The sequence below is a fragment of the Gopherus flavomarginatus genome, chromosome 11, assembly GCF_025201925.1.
Source record: "Gopherus flavomarginatus isolate rGopFla2 chromosome 11, rGopFla2.mat.asm, whole genome shotgun sequence".
NCBI classification, from domain to species: Eukaryota; Metazoa; Chordata; order Testudines; family Testudinidae; genus Gopherus; species Gopherus flavomarginatus.
In genome coordinates this window covers 20,165,768-20,191,804 of record NC_066627.1, presented here as the reverse complement: position 1 = coordinate 20,191,804, position 26,037 = coordinate 20,165,768, and the positions used below count along the sequence as shown (strand labels likewise).

Below are 26,037 nucleotides of genomic sequence, written 5' to 3'. Positions count from 1 at the left end.
CATTAATGATCTGGATGATGGGATGGATTGCACCCTTAGCAAGTTCGCGGATGACACCAAGTTGGGGTAGAGGTAGATATGCTGGACAATAGGGATAGGGTCCAGAGTGACCTAGACAAATTGGAGGATTGGGCCAAAAGAAAATCTGATGAGGTTTAACAAGGACAAGTGCAGAGTCCTGCACTTAGGACGGAAGAATCCCATGCACTGCTACAGGCTGGGGACTGACTGGCTAAGCAGCAGTTCTGCAGAAAAGGACCTAGGGATTACAGTGAACGAGAAGTCGGATATAAGTTAAGAGTGTGCCCTTATTGCCAAGAAGCCTAACGGCATACTGGGCTGTATTAGTAGGAGCGTTGCCAGCAGATCAAGGGAAGTGATTATTCCCCTCTATTCGGCACTGGTGAGGACACATCTGGAGTACTGCATCCAGTTTTGGGTCCTCCACTACAGAAAGGATGTTGACACATTCGAGAGAGTCCAGCAGAGGGCCACAAAAATGATTAGGGGGCTGGGGCACATGACTTAAGAGGAGAGGCTGAGGGAACTGGGGTTATTTAGTCTGCAGAAAAAAAGTGTGTGTGTGGTTGGGGGGAGGGGGAGGATTTGATAGCAGCCTTCAACTTCCTGAAGGAGGGTTCCAAAGAGGATGGAGCTCGGCTGTTCTCAGTGGTGGAAGACGACAGAACAAGGAGCAAAGGTCTCAAGTTGCAGTGGGGGAGGTCTAGGTTAGATATTAGGAAGCACTATTTCACTAGGAGGGTGGTGAAGCACTGGAATGGGTTACCTAGGGAGGTGGTGGAATCTCCATCCTCAGATATTTTTAAAGCCTGGCTTAACAAAGCCCTGGCTGGGATGATTTAGTTGGGGTTGGTCCCGCTTTGAGCAGAGGGTTGGACTAGATGACCTCCTGAGGGATCTTCCAATCCTAATCATCCATGGATCTATGAAATGAGGTGGCTCAGCTTGCAGCTAGTGGGGTGAGGATGATGATGGGATTGGAGGAAGGCATGGCCTAGGAGACATGTTGCTGAAGGCTGGACAGCGAGAAGGTAAGAGGATTTGTGAGAATGAGGTTGGGAAGGGGAGAACTGGATGAGGACAAGTGAGGAGTGGATCCAGAAGATGAGTGAAGGAAGCCTGGTGGTGGCTGGAGAGTGGTAAGCTGAGACAGACAAGGTGTAAGTGACAAGTTATTTATAACAGGAAATGAGATAAGCACTCAGTTATGACAAGTAAACAAGGCAGGGTATCCTGAAGGAGCTAACTAATAAGTCAAGACAGAAGGCAACAGTATCATCCTGGTCAGCTTGGAGTGAGTAACAAAGGTTGCTTAAGGGCAGCTACCCTTGGCATGGAGGCTCTTCTAGAAAGCATGGGCATTTATAAATCATTCTCAGGAGCTGCAGGCAGGGGAAGTGAGGAGCAAGGGCCCATGGGATTCCCAGGACCAAAATAATATGTAGGAACACAAGAATTGCCAGAGTGGATCAGACCAATGGTCCATCCAGCCCACTATCCTATCTCTGACACTGACCAATACCAGCTGCTTCAGGGAAAGGTGCAAGACATACCATAGAAAAATGCATGAATCCCCGCTCATAGGATAATCCCCACAGGGCACTCTCCTCCAAATCCAGAACTGTTAGAGACTGGCTTCAGCCCCAGTGCAAAAAGATTTATAGCCCTTCCATCTCCTTTCTTAGTAGTTACTATTGTAACTCTCAATATTTGGTCACTCATATAAATGTCCTCTCTGTATCCTGCTAAGTCCTTGGCCTCAGTGGTGGCATCCTGTGGCAATGGAGTTCTGTACTCTAAATACACGCTGTGTGAAAAAGCATTTCCTTTTATCAATTTACCACTGTCTCATTTCAATGAATCTGCCCTTGTTCTTGAGTTAGGAGTCAGGGTGACTAAATCTCCCTTCTCTAGACCAGTGGTGCCCAACCTTTTCGTCTGGCGGGCGTTAGACAAAGGACCGTGGCGGCGGTGGAGCACTCGCCAAAATGCCGCCGAATTTCCGCGGCATTTCAGCGGCGACGCCTCTCGATGACGTCGCTTGTTGGCGGCAAGTGGCGTCATCGAGAGGTGTTGCCACCGAATTTCTGCAGCATTTCGGCGGCGCCGCCTCTTGATGATGTCCCTTGTCGGCGGCAAGTGGCATCATCGAGAGGTGCCGCTGCCGAATTTCTGCTCTAGACCAGTCAGTATTTTATATATTCTTATGATGTCTCCTCCCTAATGTAAACAATGCCAGTCTTCTCAAGGTCTTTTTATAGGAGTTTTTCCCAGCCCCTAACTGTTCTCACCATTACCTCTTTCAGAGCCCCCTCTAACTGCGCAATATCCTTTTGAAATGGGGTGACCAGTACTGCATACAGTATCCAGTGGAGGCCGGACTGCTGATTTATACAAGGGCATTACATTTTCCATATTTTCTATTCCATTCTTATGCTTCCTGACATTCTGAACCTAGTACAGAACCTTGCATTCCACTACCCTAGTGTCATGAGATTGCAAAGCTGCTCAAGCCAGCCCATGGGGAAATCCCCTAACAAGAGCTGGTCAGGAATTTTTCATCAGAAAATGCAGATTCATTAGGTGCAGGGATGAAATGGGCCCCTATTGCAATACACAGTCTTTCCCAGTGAGTTCTCCTTGGGGCAATGACAGGTGCAGTGGCAGTGTTAGAAGAATGCTTCTGTAGTTAAGAGGCAAGACTTGGTCCTATTCCATGCTCTGCCATAGGCCTGTGTGCAATCTTCAGTCTCAGATTCCTGTAACATGGGGCTAGTGTCCCTCCCTCTCAGGGAGGTTGTGAGTCTGAACTCACTAATATTTATGAAGTGTTTTGGGTTCCTGGGGTGGAAAGTGACCGTCTTCACTATATGCAGTATACTCTCCATTGGACAATTCAACTCCCAAGAAAACATGGAGAGTCATCGCAAACTCCACCTTTCACCATCAGTCTGAGACATGCCCAGTAGGAAATGCACAAGAGTCATGAGAATTCTGACCCTGTCTTGTTTCCAGCAGCACTGGATGTCTTAGTGCTGAGGGTGTTCTAAAACCCAGCAGCACCATGCCCAGCCTCATCACCACAGGGCTAGTACTGCCAGATTCCTGTGGAGGATAACTGAGGTCTCTCTTACCTGACTCATCACCTCATGGGTCTCTTTTGTCTCATCTCTCAGCACATCCAACTCTGCTTGCAGTCCCTCCTGTACCTCCTTAGCCTTCTGCAGCAACTGCTCCAGATGGGTTTTCTCTGCACAGAGCGCCTCATTTGCTCTTTCGGACAGGCTCAGCTCCTCCTGCACAGAGGTTGTTGCTTTCTGCATGTCCTTCACTTTGTTTGACAAAGCCTGATTCTCCTGCTCCAACTACAGTCAAGGAAAAAACAAAAAGGAAATCAAGGAGCAGAGAACATAGACATATATTTTTGGGGCTTCTGCCCTGGGCAGAGAACACTGTGCCACATCCACACTCAGTCAGCCCTCATACTCCCTGAAGAAGCTTGAAGGAGACCTCAGCAAGGTAGACCTAATCCTTGGAGACCTCTACTCACCTGCAGGACAAGCTGATTCAACTGCATTTTATCCAAAGCTAGAGCCTCATTAATGCCACTCATCTTCTCAGCCACATCATGCAGATCAGCGGTTTCTGCCTTCAGTTTATTCTGAACCCCCATCAACTCAGCAATTGACTGTTCTGCCTAGCAGGGCAAAGATGAAAGGAAGGAGATGAAAACAAAACCCCTCAAAGGCTTCCCTTGCTTTAATCCAAGGATCGCCTTTTCCATACCAAACCCCTGACATCAGCTGTGTCTCCAAGACAGTCTTCCTCCCTCAGACCCGAAGTGCATCCCTCTCACTATACACACCCCTAATCCTCTAGGAATTCCTCTTTCTGTCTAGTCAGGGTCCCAATCCTCTCTCAGCCATCCCTCTATGCACATGAAGGCTGAACTCCCCAAAGTGTTTTTCTGGCTTGATTCTGGTGTCCCCCTATGGGAGATAACAATATCGAGCCTTTTCTTACTGCAGGGAGCAATGTATGGTGAGCCTGCTATTTGAACTCTCTCTTGAAATAATAAGCTGGGCTTGATGCTGCCTGGGAATAACAGATGAGCCCGTACCCTCTCCAGTGCCATGGCAAGCTCATGTTTCTCTTGCTTCATCAACTCCCCATCAAGGTGAGATTTCTCCAGCGCCTCCCTCCTGGCAACCAACTCGCTCTTTAATAATGAATGCTTTGCTTCAAGTGCAGCTAAAGCCTTCTGACTGAGAGGAGGGGAGGGAGACAGACAGAGAGACAGACACACAAACACACACACACAATGGTGGAAGGTGGGAGAGAGAGGAGAGAAGCTTTTAGATTTAAAGGCATTATCATTTCAAAATCCTAAGCAACAAGAAGACATGTCCAGATGACTCCTATCCCAGACCCACTGTTTCCCAGCCAATTCCATTAGCCCTTCTGGGTCTCAGGGTCCAAGGACATTGTTGGTTTGAGCCATTCATCCTCTGTCTCTGCTGTGGGTGAGAGGCCCTGGAACTGGCCAGCTGTGCAATGCTGGACATGGAGATGTTCCTCATCTCAGTGGGATTACCCTGATTTTAGAATTCATAACATTATCCAGCCATGGTCTTGACTGTCTGACCTTCTTCAGTTACAAATTCCACAAGCTGAATACATGTTGCCTAAAAGAGCTCTGAGCACTTCAGAGGATGGTGGGACCTAGCTCAAAAATAGAGCTCCATTTCCACCCCTATAGTTCAGTGTACAGATGCCAACCAGCTTTGCAAACCACACAGGACATAAATTAAATTTATCTACCCAAAGTGATACTATTTCCTTTCATTCAGATCCCAAAATACCCCCAACAAACCATAAGATACCAACTTTGAAACAACTTAACCTAAGTAAATACCAAAAAAGTAAATTAATAACATTTAAAAAGCGAATCCTACCCCAGGCAGAGTTTTTACCCTGAAAAGTGCCAGAGGCCCCATGAAGTCTGCAAGAGATTTTGTTATTGCTATCGATTTTATGTTGAAGGCACTTGGGCCATATTTTTTAAAGTGGTCCCTAAAGATGCAGAGAGGTGTTTTTGAAAGTCCCACTAGGCACCAAGGTGCCTAACTCCCATTTAAGTCAATAGTAGTAAGATGCCTAGGCTCTTCTGAAATCCCACCAGGCATCTTTAGGCATGTAAATACCTTTAAAAACCTGGCCTTCAGATACTACAGTGATGGGTGGTGGTATAAAAGCCTTGTGCAACTTGATGTTGTCAAGTGAAGCTGCTAAGAAATAAAACCACATTATTCCCTTTCCCTCTTCCGTGGAGACAGTTCAAGGAAGAGCTCCAGGAATGATTTGTGGTCTGAAAAAATAATTTACAGTGAGAGACTAGAAGTTCAACCTACTTCATTTATCAAAAAGGGTAGGTTAAGAAGCTATTCAATCAGCCTATAAGTGACTACATCAGGGAAGCTATCAGATATTAGAGGGCTCTTCCGTCTAGCACTCAAAGGCAGAACAAAGTCCAATGACTGGAAGCTGAAGTCAGTAAAATTCAAACTGGAAATGAGCAAATGTTTAACAGTGAGGGTAATTAGCCTCTGGAACACATTGCCAAAGGGTGTGGTAAATTCTCCACCACTTGAAATCTTTAAAGTATGACTAGATGGCTTACTATAAGAGATATTCTAATTAACTTACAAGTTAATTCGTTAAATGCAGGAAATACTGAGTGAAATTCTATAGCTTATGCTATGCAGAAGGTTACACTAGTTGATTATAATGGTCCTTCCTGGTCCTTACATCTGTAAATAACATAGCTTACTTGACAGAAGGCCTTGAAGGAGGCAAGCTGAGTTTAATAGCTATTACAAAGTTGTGGTCATGACTCCATAGTTGATCACATTGGGTTTATAAAGAATAATCAAACCTGACTGCTTGTTTGAACAGAATTATAACACTAATAAGAGTAATGTAGATGTGATCCAAACAATCTGTGGGGCCACTGGAGAATCAAGGTGTTGAAGGAGCACTCAAGGAAGACAAGGCCATTACAGAGAAGCTAAATGAATTTTCTGTATCAGTCTTCACTGCTAAAGACGTGAGGGAGATTCCCATACCTGAGCCATTCTTTTTACGTGACATATCTGAAAACTGTCCCAGGTTAACATGTAAGTAGAGAAGGTTTTGAAACAAACAGTAGTAAGTCACCAGGACCAGATGGTATTCACCCAAGAGTTCTGAAGGAACTCAAATGTGAAACTGCAGAATTGCTAACTGTGGCATGTAACCTATCACTTATGTCAACTTCTCTACCAAATGACTGGAGGATAGCCAATATAACACTGAATTTTAAAAAAGCCTCCAGAGTAAATCCTGGCAATTACAGATGAGTAAACCTAACTTCAGTATCCGGGAAACTGACTGAAACTCTAGCAAAGAACAGAAAAGACGGTTACTCACCTTTGTAACTGTTGTTCTTCGAGAAGTGTTGCTCACATCCATTCCAGTTAGGTGTGCGCGCCGCGCGTGCACGTTCGTCGGAAACTTTTTACCCTAGCAACTCCAGTGGGCCGGCAGGTCGCCCCCTGGAGTGGCGCCGCCATGGCGCCCAATATATATCCCTGCCGGCCCACCCGCTCCTCAGTTCCTTCTTGCCGGCTACTCCGACAGTGGGGAAGGAGGGCGGGTGTGGAATGGATGTGAGCAACACATCTCGAAGAACAACAGTTACAAAGGTGAGTAACCGTCTTTTCTTCTTCGAGTGATTGCTCACATCCATTCCAGTTAGGTGAATCCCAAGCCATACCTAGGCGGTGGGGTCGGAGCGAGAAGTCGCGGCATGGAGCACTGCAGATCCAAAGGCCGCATCCTCTCTTGACTGCTGGACCAGGGCGTAGTGGGAAGCAAAGGTGTGGACCGATGACCAGGTCGCTGCCCGACAGATTTCCTGGATGGGCACATGGGCGAGGAAAGCCAGCGACGACGCCTGCGCCCTGGTAGAATGCGCAGTCACACGGCCCGTAGGGACGTGGGCCAAGTCATAGCAGGTCCTGATACAGGACGTTACCCAAGAGGATAACCTCTGGGAGGAGATAGGAAGCCCTTTCATGCGATCCGCTACCGCCACGAAAAGCTGGGGGGATTTGCGGAAGGGCTTAGTCCTCTCCACGTAGAACGCGAGAGCCCTACGGACATCAAGCGAGTGGAGCTGCTGTTCCCTGCCTGAGGAGTGAGGTTTCGGGAAAAAAACCGGAAGGAATATCTCTTCGCTGATGTGGAAGGACGAGACTACCTTGGGAAGAAAGGCAGGGTGTGGTCTCAGCTGCACCTTATCTTTGTGGAAGACTGTATATGGGGGGTCTACCACAAGAGCCCGGAGTTCCGACACCCGTCTAGCTGAGGTGATAGCTACTAGAAAGGCAGTCTTCCAAGAGAGGTAAAGCAGGGAGCAAGTGGCTAACGGTTCAAAGGGGGGTCCCATGAGCCGGGACAACACCAGGTTAAGATCCCAGGTTGGAGCAGGGAGACGGACGTTAGGGTATAAACGTTCCAGCCCCTTAAGGAATCTAGACACCGTCGGGTGAGAAAAAACAGAGCGACCATCCGCACCCGGGTGAAAGGTGGAGATAGCTGCCAGGTGGACTCGCAACGACGATATGGCCAGACCTTGCTGTTTGAGGGACCAAACGTAGTCTAAGATGTCGGCCACCAAAACTTCCATAGGGCGGAGATTTCTCTCCACGCACCAACAGGAGAAACGCTTCAACTTGGCCGAATATGTCGCTCTCGTGGAAGGCTTCCTGCTGCCCAAAAGCACCTCCCTCACCGGTGTGGAGCAGCGCAGCTCAGAACCGGTCAGCCACGCAGGAGCCACGCCGCTAGGTGCAGCGACTGCAGGTCCGGGTGACAGAGGGTCCCGTGCTCCTGGGTAATCAGGTCCGGGTGAAGGGGCAGGGGAACTGGGTCGGCTATGGTCAGGTCCAGCAGCATGGGGTACCAGTGTTGCCTGGACCATGCCGGGTCTACTATGATCACGTGAGCCCTGTCCCTGCGCACCTTCAGAAGGACCCTGTGGACCAGAGGGAACGGGGGAAACGCATAGTACAAGTGGGTCGACCACTGAATAAGGAAAGCATCCGCTATCGACCCGGGCTCCCTGCCCTGAAAGGAGCAGAACGCTTGGCACTTCTTGTTCCCCCTGGACGCGAAGAGGTCCACGCGGGGATAACCCCACCTCCGGAAGATGGAGAGGGTGACGTCCGGGCGAAGGGACCACTCGTGCGACAGGAAGGATCTGCTCAAGCGATCCGCCAGCGTGTTCCGTACTCCGGGGAGGAAGGAAGCCGTGAGGTGAATGGAGTGGGCTACACAAAAGTCCCAGAGTCGCATCGCCTCGTGACACAGGGGGGAGGATCTGGTGCCGCCTTGCTTGTTGATATAATACATGGTCGTCGTGTTGTCGGTGAACACTGCGACACAACGACCCTGAAGCTGATGGCAGAACGTTTGACAAGCAAGGCGGACCGCTCTCAACTCCCGCATGTTGATGTGCAACCCCACCTCCTCCTGGGACCACAGGCCCTGCGTTCTCAGGGTCCCTAGGTGGGCCCCCCAGCCTAGATCTGAGGCATCCGTTGTCAGGGACACCGAGGGCTGAGGTGGGTGGAAAGGGAGCCCCGCACATAGCACGGTCTGGTCTAGCCACCAGCCGAGAGAATCTAACACCCTTTGGGGGATTGTGATCAGCATGTCTAGCGGCTGTCTTGCCGGCCGGTAATGATCGATGAGCCACAACTGGAGGGGCCTCATGCGGAGCCGAGCGTAACCGGTCACAAAGGTGCAAGCCGCCATGTGGCCTAACAGGGCTAGACATGTCCGCACTGATGTCAAGGGGGCTGCCCGCAGTCGTTGAACGATCGCCGACAAAGCCTGGAACCTCTGCAATGGCAGTAAGGCCCTGGCCACAGTGGCGTCCAGGACGGCCCCGATGAATTCCACCCTCTGCGTGGGAATCAGGGTGGACTTGTCCGTGTTTATCAAGAGGCCCAAAGTAGCGAACATGCCGGTGATCACGCGGACATGGCTGCAGACTTGTTGTTCCGACGTGCCCCGAATCAACCAATCGTCTAGATAAGGAAACACGTGGATACGATTGCGCCGAAGATGCGCCACAACAACTGCCATGCATTTTGTAAACACCCTCGGGGCCGTGGAAAGGCCAAATGGGAGGACTGCAAATTGGTAATGAAGGGGGCCCACCACGAAGCGAAGGAAACGTCTGTGGTGTGGCCAAATGGCAATGTGAAAATACGCGTCCTGCATGTCGAGGGCGGCGTACCAGTCTCCCGGATCCAGGGATGGGATAATGGTCCCCAGGGATACCATGCGGAACTTCAACTTCACCAGGTATTTGTTGAGCTCTCGCAGGTCGAGGATAGGCCTGAGGCCTCCCTTGGCCTTGGGGATTAGAAAGTAGCGGGAATAAAACCCCTTGCCTTTCTCGTTTTCCGGAACCGCCTCTATAGCTCCTTTGCTGAGGAGCGTCTGTACCTCCTGTCGAAGGAATTGCTCGTGAGAGGGGTCCCTGAAGAGGGACGAGGAAGGGGGGCGGGAAGGAGGAAATGATACAAACTGCAGGCGGTATCCCGTCTGCACCGTGCGTAAGACCCAGCGGTCCGATGTTATTTGGGTCCACGCCGGGAGGAAAAACGAAAGGCGGTTGGAAAACGGGGGGGAAGGATCCATAGGGGAAACTGTTACTGCGCCCTCGGGCTATCATAACCTTAGTCCCAGATTTGGACCTTAGCGTCCAAAATATGGGGGTTAGCATGAAAACCTCCAAGCTTAGTTACTAGCTTGGACCTGGTACCTGCTGCCACCACCCAAAAAATTAGAGTGTTTTGGGGCACTCTGGTCCCCCTGAAAAACCTTCCCTGGGGACCCCAAGACCCAAATCCCTTGAGTCTCACAACAAAGGGAAATAATCCTTTTTCCCTTCCCCCCTCTCTGTTCCCAGTCCTGGAAACAAAAAGTACTTTCCTATTCCCCCAGAGGGAATGCAAAATCAGGCTAGCAAATCCAACACACAGATCTCCCCGATTTCTTCCTCCCACCAATTCCCTGGTGAGTACAGACTCAATTTCCCTGAAGTAAAGAAAAACTCCAACCGGTCTTAAAAGAAAGCTTTATATAAAAAGAAAGAAAAATACATACAAATGGGCTCTCTGTATTAAGATGACACAACACAGGGTCAATTGCTTAAAAGAATATTGAATAAACAGCCTTATTCAAAAAGAATACAAATCAAAGCACTCCAGCACTTATATTCATGCAAATACCAAAGAAAAGAAACCATAGAACTTACTATCTGATCTCTTTGTCCTTACACTTAAAAACAGAAGACTAGAAAGTAGAAACTACTTCTCCAAAGCTCAGAGAAAGCAGGCAGACAGACAAAAGACTCAGACACAAACTTCCCTCCACCCAGAGTTGAAAAAATCCGGTTTCCTGATTGGTCCTCTGGTCAGGTGCTTCAGGTGGAAGAGACATTAACCCTTAGCTATCTGTTTATGACACGGGCGCACCTTCAAAATGAAGGCTTGGGTCCAGGCGGGGGCTTAGAGGAGCCTTGGTTCTGCCCCCCTTGGTTCCCCGAATGCCTGCGCCTTCCATTCCTGCCGCGGCGCCTGTTAAGGTCCTGCCGCTGGCGGAACTGGGAATACGGCCTGCGCTGCTGTTGTTGCTGTGGCCGGAAGGGTCTGCGTTGCGTTCCCGGTGTGTGCATCCCGAGGGACCGCATAATGACCCGATTATCCTTCAGACTCTTGAGTATGGGGTCTGTCTTTTCAGAAAACAGGCCTTGGCCTTCGAAAGGGAGGTCCTGGATGGTATGCTGGAGCTCCGGCGGAAGGCCAGAAACCTGCAGCCAGGAGATGCGACGCATCGTTACTCCCGACGCGAGGGTACGGGCAGCCGAGTCTGCAGCGTCCAAAGAAGCTTGCAAGGACGTGCGTGCAACCTTCTTGCCTTCATCTAAGATGGCTGCAAATTCCTGGCGAGCATCTTGCGGCAGCAGCTCCTTGAATTTGTCTGCTGCCACCCAGGAGTTGAAGGCGTATCTGCTCAGCAGGGCTTGCTGGTTCGAAACCCTGAGCTGCAGCGCCCCAGCCGAGTATACTTTAAGGCCGAGGAGGTCCATTCGCCTGGCCTCTCTGGATTTGGGGGCTGGAGCCTCCTGCCCATGACGCTCTTTGTCATTCACCGATTGAACCACCAGGGAACACGGTGTCGGGTGTACATGGAGGTACTCATAGCCTTTAGAAGGGGCCATGTACTTCCTCTCGACGCCCCTCGCTGTAGGGGGGATGGAGGCCGGAGACTGCCAGATGGTATTGGCGTTGGCCTGGATGGTTCTTATGAAGGGCAGGGCGACCCTGGTGGGAGCATCCGCTGAGAGGATGGTGACGATCGGATCCTCTATTTCCGAGACCTCCTCGGCTTGCAGACTCAGATTCTGAGCTACTCGCCTGAGGAGGTCTTGGTGCGCCCTGAGATCCAGCGGGGGGGGGGGGCTGTTGGAGGAGGTACCAGCCACCGCTTCATCAGGGGAGGAGGATGAGGAGACCCCCGGCAAGAGAGTGTCTAATGGAGGGTCTCCCTCGGCCCTCGCCTCTGCCTCAGGAGCCAGAGCGGAGTCTTGCTGCTTGGACCCTTCCTCCCCATCCGGGGAGGGAGGGGGGCGAGACAATGAGGCTTCCGGCGCCCTGTGCTCCACCGTCGCAGGCCTAGCAGGGAGCTGTTGGGGCCCCTGGGCTTGATGGTATGCCCAGGGTGTCCAGAACCCCCATTGCTGCGGGCCTTGGTCGTGTTGCGGCGGATCGTTAAATGGCGCCGCCTGCCGGTCGGTGCCCAGCGCATACCCGCTGTCCGTTTGGGAGGAGACCGACGGCTGTCTAGAAGGCCACGGCGGGGCTGACCCTGGTTGGTAAGGGTCTGCGCGGGTCGGCATGGACGAACGTCTCGGTGCCGGGGACCGGTGCCGGGAGTCAAAACGGTGCCGGGATCGGGACCGGGACCGGGTTCTGTCTCGGTGCCGGGATCTGGACCGGTACCGGCCGCCGCTTCGGTGCCGGGATCGGGACCGGGACCTGCCACCGGCTCGGTGCCGGGAGGTCGACTGGGACCGGGACCTGCCACCAGCTCGGTGCCGGGAGGTCGACCGGTGCGGCGAGTAATGTCGGGACTGGCTCCTGGAGTCACGGTGCCGGTATCGGCGGCTGGAGTCCGACCGCGACCGTCTTGAGGCCGACCGGCGCCGCGAGTGCAACCGGTACCGCCGGGGAGAGCGGTGCCGGGACTGCGAGCGGCGATGAGATCTCGATCTGGTGCCGTGACGTCGGGACCTGGACCGTGAGCGCGAGTCCCGAGACGGTGCCGTCATCATGGGCTTGCCTCTGGACGCGACCCGCACCGGAGGTACCGGGGGTGGCAGCTGAGTGGGCTCAGTCAAGGCTATGAGGTCCCGAGCCGAGGCGAAGGTCTCCGGCGTGGATGGGACCAATATCTCAACCCCAGATCTCATGGGGGAGCTTGGCGGCACCGGACTCGACGGACCCGCCGGGCCCGGAGTCGACGGTGCCGGCGGCGCCGCGGCCGATGATGAGGCCGGGCGCTCCAGTCGGGTCTGCCTGGCCGGAGTAGCAGACTTCGACGGCCTCGGTTCTGTCCCCGGTGCCGGAGAAGGTCGGTGCCGGGGAGTCTTTTCGGTGCCGGTGCGATCCGGTGCCGGCGCCGAGATCACGGTCTGCGAAGCCGCCGGGTCAAGTGCCGCCTCCATAAGGAGAGTTCGGAGTCTTTGATCTCTCTCCTTCTTTGTTCTTGGCTTAAAAGCCTTGCAGATGCGGCACTTGTCCGATCTGTGCGATTCCCCCAGGCACTTCAGGCACGCGTCGTGGGGGTCGCTGGTGGGCATAGGCTTCTTGCAGGCCGCACACTGCTTGAAGCCCGGCGAACCAGGCATGAGCCCGGTGCCGGGTGCCGGGAAGGGCTAAGCCCCCGGCGAACAACTATTTACAACTATTTAACTTAATTACTACTATCTACACTTAACAATCTAACTAACAACTATAACAGTACGAGAGATAATCGAGAGATAACAAGGAGAGCTAGGGACGTGGAGGACAGCTATGCCGCGCTCCACAGTTCCAACGACCGACACGGCGGTAAGAAGGAACTGAGGAGCGGGTGGGCCGCCAGGGATATATATTGGGCGCCATGGCGGCGCCACTCCAGGGGGCGACCTGCCGGCCCACTGGAGTTGCTAGGGTAAAAAGTTTCCGACGAACGTGCACGCGCAGCGCGCACACCTAACTGGAATGGATGTGAGCAATCACTCGAAGAAGAATCATCAGATACACAGATGAACACAATACGTTTGGGAAGAGTCAAAAAGCATTTGCAGATGGAAATCTTGACTCACCAACCTATTGAAAATGTTTGAGGGAGTCAACAAGCATGTGGGCAAGAGTGATCCAGGTGATATAGTGAATATGGCATTTCAGAAAGCTTTTGACAAGGTCCCTCACCAAACGCTCTTAAACAAAGTAAGCAGTCACAGGATAGGAGGAAAGGTCCTCTCATGGATCAGTAACTGATTAAAAGATAGGAAACAAAGGATAGGAATAAATGGTCAGTTTTCACAGTGAAGAGAGACACATAGGAGGTTCCATCAAAGATCTGTACTGGGACCTGTGCTGTTCAACATATTCATAAATGAACTGGAAAAGGGAGTAAACAGTGAGGTGGTAAAATCTGCAGATGACACAAAATTATTCAAGATAGTTAAGTCCAAAGCTGACTAAGAAGAATTACAAGGGGAAGTCACTAAACCAGGTGACTGGGCAACAAAATGGCAGATGAAATTCAATGTTGATAAATGCAAAATAATCTACACTGGAAAACATAATCCCAACTATACATACAAAATGGCAGGATCTAAATGATCTGTTACCACTGAAGAATGAGATCATAGAATCATTTTGGATAGTTCTCTGAAAATATCTGCTCAATGTGCAACAGCAGTCATAGAACAATAACAGAATGTTAGGAACCAACAGGAAAGGGATAGACACAAGTATCATAATGCCACTATATAAATCCATGGTACACCCACACACTGAATACCATGTACAGTTCTGGTCGTCCCATCTCAAAAAAAGACATATGAGAATTGGAAAAGAAACAAAAAGGGCAATAAAATGATTAGAGGTATGGAACAGCTTCCACAAAAAAAGAGATTAAAAAGACTAGGACTATTCATCTTAGAAAAGAGACGACTAAGTGGGGGATATGATAGAAGTCTATAAAATTATGGATGGAGAAAAAGTGTTATTTACCCTTTCACATATCAGAAGAACCAGGGTAACCCAATGAAATAAATAGGCAGAAAGTTCAAAATTAACATAAGGAAGTACTTCTTCACACAACACACAGTAAACCTGTGGAACTCATTGCCAGGGGATGTTGTGGAAGTCAAAATTATAACTAGGTTTAAAAAAATTTACTAAGTTAATGAAGTATAGGTCCATAAATGACTATTAGCCAAGCTGGTCAGGGACACAACCCCATGCTCTGGGTGTCCCTAAATCTCTGAGTGCCAGAAGCTGAGACTGTATCACAGGGGATGGATCACTCAATAACTGCCCTGTTCTGTTCATTCTTTCTGAGGCACCTGGCAATGGCCACTGTCAGAAGACAGTATACTGGGCTAGATGGACCATTGATCTGGCCCAGTATGGCCATTCTTATCATCATAGATTAATAATGAAAGTATTTGATACTGTGTCTCAGAATCTTAACTGAAAAAATGAGTTCTAATTATCTTGCACACAAACAATGTAATAAGTACTAAAAACTGTCCTTGGGAAGAGATCTAGTGGGATGCCTCAAGCATTGAGGTTAAGTACCAGTATGATGGGGGCAGTGCAATTTTGGGAGTCAGGAAGGAACCCTTCTAGATTGATAGCACTCTCAAGCTGGTCCATGGTAGGAAATCCTAGTTCCCTTAATCGAGGATCAGCAGGGATTAAATAAATATTTGTTCAGAGAGTGAGCCTCGATAACCTCCAGATTAGCCTGTTAACACTGCTTGTAGGGCACGGGGGGACCTGTGAGCAGCACAAAAGTTCAAAAGGACAACTGCCTCGAGATCTGGGAATGGTCAGTCCTCTGTACATGTGTTATAACTGCTGCTGCTAAGGACCACAAGGAAACAGTGGGTCTTCTCACCAACAGAAATTGGTCCAATAAAAGATTATTACCTCACCCACAGTGTCTCTCTAGAAAGAAAAATAAGACATTCATCTTAGGAAATACAGGCTAATATACAACAGGGAAATGATCAACAGGAGACAAAAATCTGGGAAGCAGGAACACCAAAAACAAATCTAATTAGACAGAAGTTTGCAACCTGATGTGCCTACAAAAAAGCCAACACAGAATTGAGTGTGACGAGGTATAGGCCCCTCACTGGCCAAGAAGGGGTTAAGGAACAGTTATTGGCTAAGGAGGCCCCTCTCCTTAGCCCGTGGGAACATGCTCAGACTGGAGGCAGGGTTAAAAAGTCTGCCAGGCAGCTCAGGCTAGGCCTGAGCAGCCAGGGAGCAGGATGTAACCTGGGCGCTCCTGGAGATAATCAGAGTGGAGCCTGCCTCAGGTCAGCAAGCAGTCGAGACTCAGAACTGGTGGCAGGGATGAGGGCTGGGGCCCCAAAGGTGACGTTACCCAGAGCCAGGCAGTGGTTAGATGGGATGCAGACTGGAGTAGGAAGTGGCCTAGGGAAGCTGACGGGCCAGGCAAGCAGCCAAGTTGGCCCACAGGACCCTGGGTTAGAACCCAATGTAGTAGGGTGGTCCTGGGTTCCCCTACTCCCACTCGAGTGGTGACTACTAAGTGGGGCTGCTGCCACCATCTTGGACTATAACCGTTAAGCAGGGGACTCCTGCACCACCCTCCCGATCGCAGGCTGTATACACAGGCATAACATCCCAAAGCAGAGGCAGCTCCTCCAAATGCCTCTGCTCTTCCACCAGGAACACTGCTCCCACTTACAGGCTTCCATTCAATAACCAATGGAGGAGACGACTGGGAAGGATTGATTAATGAGGAAATATTCAGCTCTTTTCATAAGTAGGGCTTGTCTCCGTGCCCAGAGACTATGAGCTTACGTGTGCAGGAGAGAAGGAGAACTAGAGACCTCTATAAATGTTTGCAAGGGGTTGACGTGGAAGAGTGAGAGGAGTTATTTATTGTGCTCCAGGGGACAAAACTGCACTTACTTAACACATGGCACAAATTCTTTCAAAATGTGTAAGTCCATAAGACTTGCCTCCACTGTGATGTCTACAGCACTCTGCCAGCTGGTATAGCTGGCAAGTTACACTGTGCACACAGCTACTGTGCATAACAACATGCTTCTATTATTTTTACTTCTCCTCCCTCTCGCCTATTTGTTTCAGCCTCCTGTTTATTATTACCCTAGATTACACACTTTCTAGGGCAGAGACTGTCCCATTGCTAGGCATGGTATGCCTGTGTAATAAAATAGACTCCAATTCTGACTGGGCTTCCAGTCACTTCCATAATACTATGCTTATTACTAATCAAAGAAAGAAAGAGAAGATTCAGACTGAATATCAGGGAAACTTCTTGAGTATGTTAGAGTCTTTGCAATGAGAGCCTCATCTTGAGGATCATTTAAAATTACTCTGGACAAAACACCAGCAAATGTACTTTATGGAACAATGCCACACTGTGCAGAAAAGATATAGGTGATTACAAAGTTATTCCTCTTGGTCTGAAAATTCTCACTTTGTTCAGACCAGATATGATTTTTTGTAAAGGTTTGGTCTGGTTGTTTTCTTCAGTCATACTGTATTGAAAACTTAACATCTTTCCAAATTTTTAAGAGCGTCTAGCTTTGCTTTGGAAACCATAACACAAAGGTCTGACTCTTACAAGTTCTACAATTCTCAGGCACTCGGGCATCCATAAGAACTAATATTTGGGTAGCTTTGAAAAAATACCACTAAAAACCAAACTAACTTTATTAAAAGGTTTCGTTGAAAATTGAATGGTTGTGGTAGCTATTGCAGAAGAGAACTGAGTATGCATCAAAGGGTGCTGCAAAAATCAAGATATGTACCGACTAGTTCTGCAGAGATTACAGTTGCCAAAAGAATCTGTAGTACAGTGTGGAGATTTTAATATATTATGGAGATTATACTCTACAATAAAAAAAGTGTAACTTTAGAAACATCAATGGAAGACTGATCTCTCTCGGAGAGTCCTATGAAGATTTCTACAAAGAGAGTATGGAATATTTATATATTATAATATAACAATATTTTTCTTATCTTGAACTTGTCCTGTAGCCCTAAATATTACATAAAATTGTTTCAAAGTAAAATATTAGGCTTTTTTGGTAGAATTGTGAACGTGAAAACAAGGACATTCTTACAAGAACTGTTGCTAATGCACCTCTGAGTATGATTGCATAAACTTACCAAAAACCAAGTGCATTAAAGTTCAGAATTTAAATACCCAAAGTTGGAAACTCTAAGTTAAGGTTTCAGCTCAGACCTTAAACTCTGCCACTCCACCACCACCACCACCTGTCCATCCTCTGCCACTCCACCACCACCACCACCTGTCCATCCTGGAAATAGAGTCGAGAGTCCATGTCCCTTCATGTTCCCAACATTAGCCTGACACTACTGTCCTCCCCACACATACTGGCTGGAGGCTGCTGTTCCGACCCTGACTTTAGCTCTACCTCCACCCACTTTACCCATGTGTTACAAGATAGATCAACAGACTGGAATCAGGGGAAGCTTTGGATTATTTCAGTAGGATTAATCTATTATAATCTATTATCCACCAGCTGTCATCAATACTGTTGAGCACAAGGTCATGCAAATTAGGACACTGGCTGGTTGGTGGCATCTGAGTAGTTCTGCTCTTTTCAAACAGATCCAGTGAGGCAGTGCATTACTGAACAGGAAGGACTGGCCACTGAAGTTGCACTACACGTGTTACTCTGCAGTGTGGACTGCACCAGCTGGGCCAGATGTAACCTAGGTCTATTGATTTGGATATCATATAGCGCCTGTCCCAGTGATATCCAAGTGTAGCATAAAAAGCCAGAACAAAAGGGCTGTTTCTCTCCATCCTTCTGGGCAAAAGAATGTAACTCGGTACATGCAGGACTGTTTAACAGTTGGTAATGCCAACATTTGTACAAAGCCAAGGACAGCAAGGCACAAAGGAACTGATTCTCTAGTGGCTTACACTAGTTTTTCATGGGTGTAACTCCACTAACTTTAGGGGAATTACTCTTGATTAACCCTGGAGAGAAGAGAACCAGGCCCACCAGGTTCCGACGAGCTGTCCCAAAAGCCCAGTGTTGCAGCAACCACTTGCTTCTGTGCATTTTTGCCTACCATCAGCTGGCTGAGATGGATGAGCCCAGGGAAAAAAGAGCAAAAATCAGGAGTAATTTCTGCAGGGAAGAACCATTTTCATGTCTCAGTCAGTAAGCAAAGACTGAAAAGAGTTAGACCAGCAGGGATGACCAAGTAATAACCCTGCCCTCCAAGGACCAACAGTGGAATGAAGGGAGGAGGGGATGAGGCCACAAAGAAGATTAGTAATAATCTAATATCATGGAAATAAACGCTATCAACTGCACTATCCATCTTAACTCAACCCCATGTTCCCTTTCCTGGTGCTTCCCTTCAGCTCCTAGCTTCCACTTCCAGGCCTGTGCAGCCACTCATCACTTCCACCTCCAGCACTCAGCCACCATTCCCAGCATGCTCCCACAGTGCCCTAACCCCTTGCCCTGTGAGGGATGACAGAAGAGCTCACAGGCGCTCCCTCTCCCGAAGGATCCTCTCTATTTCCAGCTGTTGCTCCTCCTTCTCCCCTTGAGCCAAATCTTCCTTCAGTTGTAGCTCAGTGTTGCTTCGGCGCAATCGCCAGGCCTCCTGCTCAGACACCTCCAGTTGCTGCTGCAGCTCTTCCCTGGCCTTCTCCAGGTTCACACGGTCACTGCAAAGAGGCAAGGCCCAGTTAGCAGAATGAGGAGAATCTAACATGAGCAGACCCCATCTGCACCAGTGAGGATGAAATGTGGGGGAGTTAGAAGTGCTTGCTGCATGTGAATCTCTTTTCCTCTCTTGGCAGCTGAGGTGGGGGAAAAGGGGCTGGGGAGGCTGTTGCTCTCACTCAGTGGGTAGCAGCGCTCGGCAGAGGGCCTCTCTACAACCTGAGGATGCAGGATGCACCTAGGCAGCTTAATTTAGGGGTGGCAGAGGTTGGACTGGACACACACTATACTTGGGCAGCTCTCCAAGTTCCTCAGGCAGCCTGGGTATGGGGCGATGGCTAGGAACATGAATTGCTGGTGAGAGGGAAAGACTAACCTGAGAAGCAGAGCCAGGCTTACTCTGGAACAGGAGAGTTCTTAGCCCCAACACTCTGCTACTGAAGTCCCTATACAATGTGAAAGGAGGACATAGGGCTGACCTGCTGAGAGTTTCCACCAGGGACTGGAGGTGCTGTGTCTGGCTGGTGAGTGTCTTGCAGTTCTCTTCCAGCTGCTGGAGCCTCTGCCTCAGCATCTTACATTCTTCTTCCTGCTGCCTTTGCTGATGTTGCAGAGAATGGACAGAGTCCTGGCTGGCTGAAAGCTGCTCCCTTAGGTCCTGCCAGGGGAAGAGGCAGAATGAGTGCATGAGCAGAATGGGGCTGAGAAGATGGGCCCAGGCAGACCAACTAGGAGGAGGCCAACAGTTAGGCCTGAGGGCAACAGCAGCTGAAGAGTGCAGGAAGATAGTTCAAACATGAGTCAGCTGGGAGAGTCAGGAGATCATCTGAGGGCAAAAGATGTGATCCAGTGTGGGAGGGTGCTCAGGTGGGAGGGGGAATTACAGAGGAAGTGGGGGCAGAGAAAAGGCAGTATCAGTGTGGAGAGAAGGATGGCTAGAGGGCAGGAGTAGGTGGAGGGGGAATGGCTGGATGAGGCACAGGCATTTGAGAGAGTGGGTTGGCAGTGGGGTTGGGGAAATTGCTGCCAGCGTAAAGAGAGTCCTGCACCAGATCCTTCTCACCTGTACTGCCTGGCACCTCCTTGACAATGTTTCATGCACCAGAACGAGGGCCCTTTCCATGTCACTGGAACTCAGCAGGGAGGAGAGGTTGCTGGATTCAGGATGCTGGGAGCTCTCAACCCATGAGATGCTGACTGCGTTGTCAGTATCGTCTAGCACTGCCTGAAACCCCAGACCAAGCTGTTACTCCTTCCCTCCTACCACTCACTCATATTTACCTATTTCTCCCTCCTCCTCCATGCCACCCTGAAGTCAGAGGTTACAGGCTAACTGACTTAAGGCAATAGGGAAGATTGTTTCTGGTTGCCATGATCTCCTGCATTTCAGGTATGGGTGATTCCAGAATAACGCAGAACAGGAGAAAAACCATGGGGCAGGAATGGATCTTATGTTTGTACTCCCTCTATTCTAGGCCTCTGGGGGCTTACTTTAACCAGTGCTCAGTTTCTTATTGCCCTCAGGCACCGTTTCTGCCTCCTTTAAGACTTCTTTATGTGGTCAGAGTGATATAGAAAGCTTTAATGTAACAGAATCAGGCCTCTAGTGACCAATAGCTATGAAAAGTATTATTAAAACTCCCCAGAGGAGAAAGCAGCTGATGAATTCTGAAGAATATGATAATAGAAGAGTAACTGATCATAATTCCTCTGAAACAGTAGCATGAAAGGAGCAAGAATTGGCCAAAGAAGCTTCATGAGGGTCTATGCAAAGATCTGAGGTTAAAATTCCTGCCCTGGGAATGGAGAAAGGGAGGAAACCTAAGAGGAACAGTCAGTCAACTAAAGTTTGCAAGGAAAACCAGGGGCAGCCAAAAAGAATGAGTTAGTGTTACCAGCACATGCAAAGGAAACATGGAGGACTTATACAGATGTGCAGGGAAAGAAGAATTACTCATCAGCACATCAGATTGACTGATAAATACAAGTGAAAAGACATTTACATTTAAATGGATTAAATGAACAAACAGACAGAACAATGATGACTCGCTTCTCACATCATGCCTGTGGACTATGCAGCTAACACTAAGGTTGCCCAGTTAAAGGACACAATCAGGAAAGGAAGTCCAGGAGGCATGTGAGTAAGGAACCCCAAACAGATCGAAGTTCTAAGACTTTGTCAAAGTGCTCTTGGGTAGGCAGCCAGGGAGCTAGTAACAAAGGGTTCTGGAAGGACCAGAAAAACGAGTGGTGTGTCATAGGGTCCCTGTGAGCAGACCAGGCCCAGCTTCCCGGTGTCAGAGCAGGTGGGCCCAATGAAAAGGGGAAGGGCTACACCTGGGGCTATAAAGACCTGTTAGAGGGCAGGACAGAGAGGAGTGATTGGGGCAGGCTGTGCCTGGGGAGAGATTCCCCCCAGGAGTGGAGTTAACTCCTGTGGGGGGTCCCTGGAGCCAGGGGCGGCTCCAGGCACCAGCACAGCAACCCACAGATCACCCACAGAAGCGCTGCCGAATCCATGTAACCAGTACCGCCGCAGGCCGCCTGACTGCCGTGCTTGGGGGGGCAAAAAACACAGAGCTGCTCCTGCCTGGAGCAAGGGCCAGGTTCCCAGGGAAGTAGACCTGGAGCTGGTGTTCCAGAAAGGGAGCAGAGTGGGCTGGGACTGGGAAGTTGCAAATAGCAGGATTGTCAAGAGATCCCTGGGAGTGGGGTCATGAAACTCTGTGACAAAAGGGTAAGCAAAGGGACTGTTTGTGTTTGTTTTATTTCCTTCTGTTTGTACAATAAATCTTAAAGGAGACTGGACATGGCAGTATATGCTTGGAAGTTGGGAAAAAGCCCTGCCATGTCACATGGTGTTAAATTGAAGAGCCAGAAGCAATCAAGCTGCTGACAGAGTGACAGGAGAGGCCATGGCAAAAGGGAACACAGTGGGGTTGGGTTTTTAGGGTTTCTGAGATGGGCTGGGAGGAAGTTCTCTTTCACTTCCTGAATCCTGGAAGGGACTGCTCAGATGATCCTGTTGGGGCTGTGGCCCAGAATGAGAGCCAGTTACGTAGTGCTATATAGGAAGAAGAAAATAATGTCCCTCCTGACCTCTGCAGCAATCAGGCAAGGCCCTGAAGTAGGAGATTTGATTACTTTTATTTGGGGATTTCTAACAAGTGTTATTGGTCATAAAAAATAAATAGAGCCACCATATTTGATCTAGTAACCTCCAGTAAATTCCCCAGGCAGACTTTGTTGTGCAAAGCACCATTTCCTTTCAATTGTTCTATACTCTCTGCATCCTAACCTCAGCAAAGGACCCTCCCTTATTTTTCTGCCATGGGACAGTGAAAACTGTTCTATCCTCTATAATCTGGATAACAATACTCAGCATTTCTTTAGTGACTTTCTTTTGGTGATCTCAAATAGCTTTACAAAGGAAGGCAAATGTTACTGCCACTTTACAGATGAGAGATGAAAGCCATAGTTTTAAAACCAGGGTGCCTCAATAAAGATAACCTAATTTTTCATTTAAATCATTTGAAAGCAGCATATGCTCAGCTCTTCTTAAAAGCAGGCCACTTTCATTTAGGAGTCTTAGTATGAATTTAGGAAATTAACTTTAGGCACCCAACTCTGAGAATTCTGGCCAAAATAACTTGGCCAAAGTCACAGAGTAAAGCAGAAATAGAATCTCTAGTTCCCAGCTGTGGTCTAGGTCCCCAGCCACAGGACACTCAGTCAGTTCCCTTCCTACACTTGTTCATCCAATCTAAATAATGCTAGTTTTTACAGTCAATTATTCATGAATTTAAGGCCAGATGGGAATATTATGATCTACTCTGACCTCCTGCATACATGGACCAGAGAATTTCATCCAATAATTCCTTTATCAGACCCAAAACTTCTGGTTTTGGTAGATCTGATCTTTTACAAAATACATCCTGATCTTGAATTAAAGATTTCAGATGATGAAGAATCCATAACATGCCTGAGTAATTATAGCAGAGCAAAAGCTGCACTATAGTAATGGCTGAGACTCACTGTTTAGCAGACTACTTTTCCACATAGTCTAAACACCACATACTGAATCAGATTGTCCTGACATTTGCTGTGCTTCATGGGCGGGGTGAGTGGACCAAATCTGGGGTCACTTGAGCAACACGTTCCTGAGAAAAAGCCGTGTGATATCAAAATCCTCTTTTTCTTTTCCTGCCTACCACATACCCGGGTCTCAAACTATACCCAAACTGATATCACCTGCTCAGGGCTGATCCCAGCTAGCACACAGCCCCTTTCCCTTTGGGGAAGCAATACTGAAAGAGTCTGAGTAAAGTTGGGACCTCCAATATGAGTTAACCACAACTGACCTGTTAAAGAGAGTGAAATGTGCAGATGTAGTAAGGCTAAGGCTGTGTTGCCAACTGGGGGGCCCAAAGTGACATGATGCGGTCACTGAACTTGAGCAGCACAGTGAGTTTGAGTCCTAAATTCATGTCTCTCTGAACTATTATTTCAGGCAGTATTCATCTCCATGGGGTATTCTCATCCACCCGAGAACATCTCATTGAGATCACTGGGGCGTGTCACTCCTCTCTGAGCCTCCTCTGGTGCATGTAGAAACCCATGCCCACACACTACGCACAGATCTGGGGTCGGGATTCTGGATCTCAACTCACCTTACTGCCCCTTCTTCTCTCATAAGAACAGTCATACTGGGTCAGACCAAAGGTCCATCTAGCCCAGTATCCTGTCTTCCAACTGTGGCCAATGCCAGGTGCTTCAGAGGGAATGAATAGAACTGGTATCCGTCCCCTGTTGCCCATTACCAGCTTCTAGCAAACAGAGGCTATGGATACCATCCCTTCCCATCCTGGCTAATAGCCAGTGATGGACCTATCCAGCTATTACATGCACTCTTAAGACCCCATTACCTGCCCTCTCCATGGGCCCTCTAAGCTTACCCGGGACATGTGGTGGCAAGGAAGAGGGTGGAGCTAGCTGGCGGTGGCAGCCTTGGGGCAGTGAGGATGTGGGAAGGATGGTCAGAGAAATGGATGAGCTGGAGGGAAAGTTGGAGGCATTGGAGCAGTGTGAAAGGCATAAGGGACCATCCAAAACTGTTTTTGAAAACCCAGTTTAATGACTAGCACTTTGAAGAGGGAGGGCTGGACTGGGCTGGAGAGGCAAAGAGATGAGATGAGATAATGCAGGAGCAGTGAAGGCATTAAAACACAGCCACTGCATTCTGTGGCTGGGGCAACTGTTGCCAAGGAGTCAGGGGTAATGGAATGTGAGGATGCCAATTTCCCTTTTTTTAACTAAAAAAATTAACTGTCCAAAAACATCATCAACACAGAGTTAAGGTTGCCCTTGTGCCCTTCAAAAATATGCAGAGAAGCTAAACTTGGCTTGGATTGTTTAGCCTAACCAAAAGAAGGTTGAGGGGGGATATGATTGCTCTTTATAAATATGTCAGAGGGATTAATATTAGGGAGGGAGAGGAATTATTTAAGCTTAGTACCAATGTGGACACAAGAGCAAATGGATATAAACTGGACACTAGGAAGTTTAGACTTGAAATTAGACAAAGGTTTCTAACCATTAGAGGAGTGAAGTTCTGGAACAGCCTTCCAAGAGGAGTAGTGGGGGCAAAAGACATATCTGGCTTTAAGACTAAGCTTGATAAGTTTATGGAGGTGATGGTATGATGGGATAGCCTAATTTTGGCAATTAATTTGGCAATTGATCTTTGATTATCAGCAGGTAAGTATACCCAGTGTCTGTGATGGGATGTTAGATGGGATGGGATCTGAGTTACTACAGAGAATTCTTTCCTGGGTGCTGGCTGGTGAGTCTTGCTCACATGCTCAGGGTTTAACTGATCGCCATATTTGGTGTCAGGAAGGAATTTTCCTCCAGGGAAGATTGGCAGAGATCCTGGAGGTTTTTCACCTTCCTCTGCAGCATGGGGCATGGGTCACTTGTTGTAGGATTCTCTGCAGCTTGAGGTCTTCAAACCACAATTTGAGGACTTCAATAACTCAGACATAGGTTAGGGGTTTGTTATAGAAGTGGATGGGTGAGATTGTGTGGCCTGCATTGTGCAGGAGGTCAGACTAGATGATCATAATGGTCCCTTCTGACCTTAAAGTCTATGAGTCTATGAGAATCTGAAAACCAGGAAATAAAAGATTAAGGATACATATTACTCCTGCCACACGTTATGTGAGTGGTGCATAGCATCCAGTTAGAAGCATCAGGTTTTGGCCACTACTGGATGCAGCATGCTGGACTGCTCCTGTATGAAAATTACTAGTTTTCTTTTATTCCTTTATTCAGGAAGTTATTAAGGCAGAAGGATGAGCAACTGTTTCAGCAAAGCCAGGATAAGGTTAAAAAAAATACTGGTAATGTTCCAAAAAACAAGGTAATGTTCCAAAAAGACATGACTTGACCCCTACGATCCTTCTCAGACAAAACTCTCAGTGACTTCAATGTTTGCCTGAGTAAGGTCTAAGCAAAGTCTACAGGATCTGGCCCACATTGAGAGGCAATTTACAGGCAAGTGAGATATGAGAAGTTAGATTTTCCAAATCAAGAGCTCTTCCAACATTTCTGGCCTTTGGAAATGTACATCTATATCGCGCACTTCCCATGCCTTTCCCAGATATTTCTGTAGCAGAATGGCTATATTGCCAGAACATGTTATTTACCTGAGTTATGTCTTTTAGCACCTGATGAAGGGAAAGGGTCTCTTCTTTGGCATTCTTGGTCAGTGAAGCTTTATATTCTACTGCCAACCGACTGGCCTCCTAGAAACAGAATAAAGAAAGGATGAGTTGGAGCATTCCCTTTCCTCTAGCACTGACTTGCCACTGTGCCTCAGCTACGAACTGAAGGGCCAGCTC

General features: G+C 48.6%; 1 protein-coding gene across 50 annotated transcripts in view; it reads right to left on the bottom strand.

Moving 5' to 3' along the window:
* The window catches only part of CEP250 (centrosomal protein 250), a 147,000-nt gene that overhangs the window by 75,377 nt on the left and 45,586 nt on the right, over positions 1–26,037 (bottom strand). For 48 of the 50 annotated variants that reach the window (XM_050918516.1, XM_050918504.1, XM_050918532.1 and 45 more), the window contains exons 9-15: positions 25,843–25,941; positions 20,199–20,360; positions 19,615–19,793; positions 18,955–19,137; positions 4,142–4,286; positions 3,572–3,718; positions 3,156–3,386 (exon numbers count right to left, since the gene is read on the bottom strand). In XM_050918516.1, the coding sequence (XP_050774473.1) occupies positions 3,156–3,386; positions 3,572–3,718; positions 4,142–4,286; positions 18,955–19,137; positions 19,615–19,793; positions 20,199–20,360; positions 25,843–25,941 (1,146 nt within the window). The remainder of the gene's footprint in view (positions 1–3,155; positions 3,387–3,571; positions 3,719–4,141; positions 4,287–18,954; positions 19,138–19,614; positions 19,794–20,198; positions 20,361–25,842; positions 25,942–26,037) is intronic. The other 2 variants (XM_050918515.1, XM_050918526.1) reach the window with 2 other exon arrangements.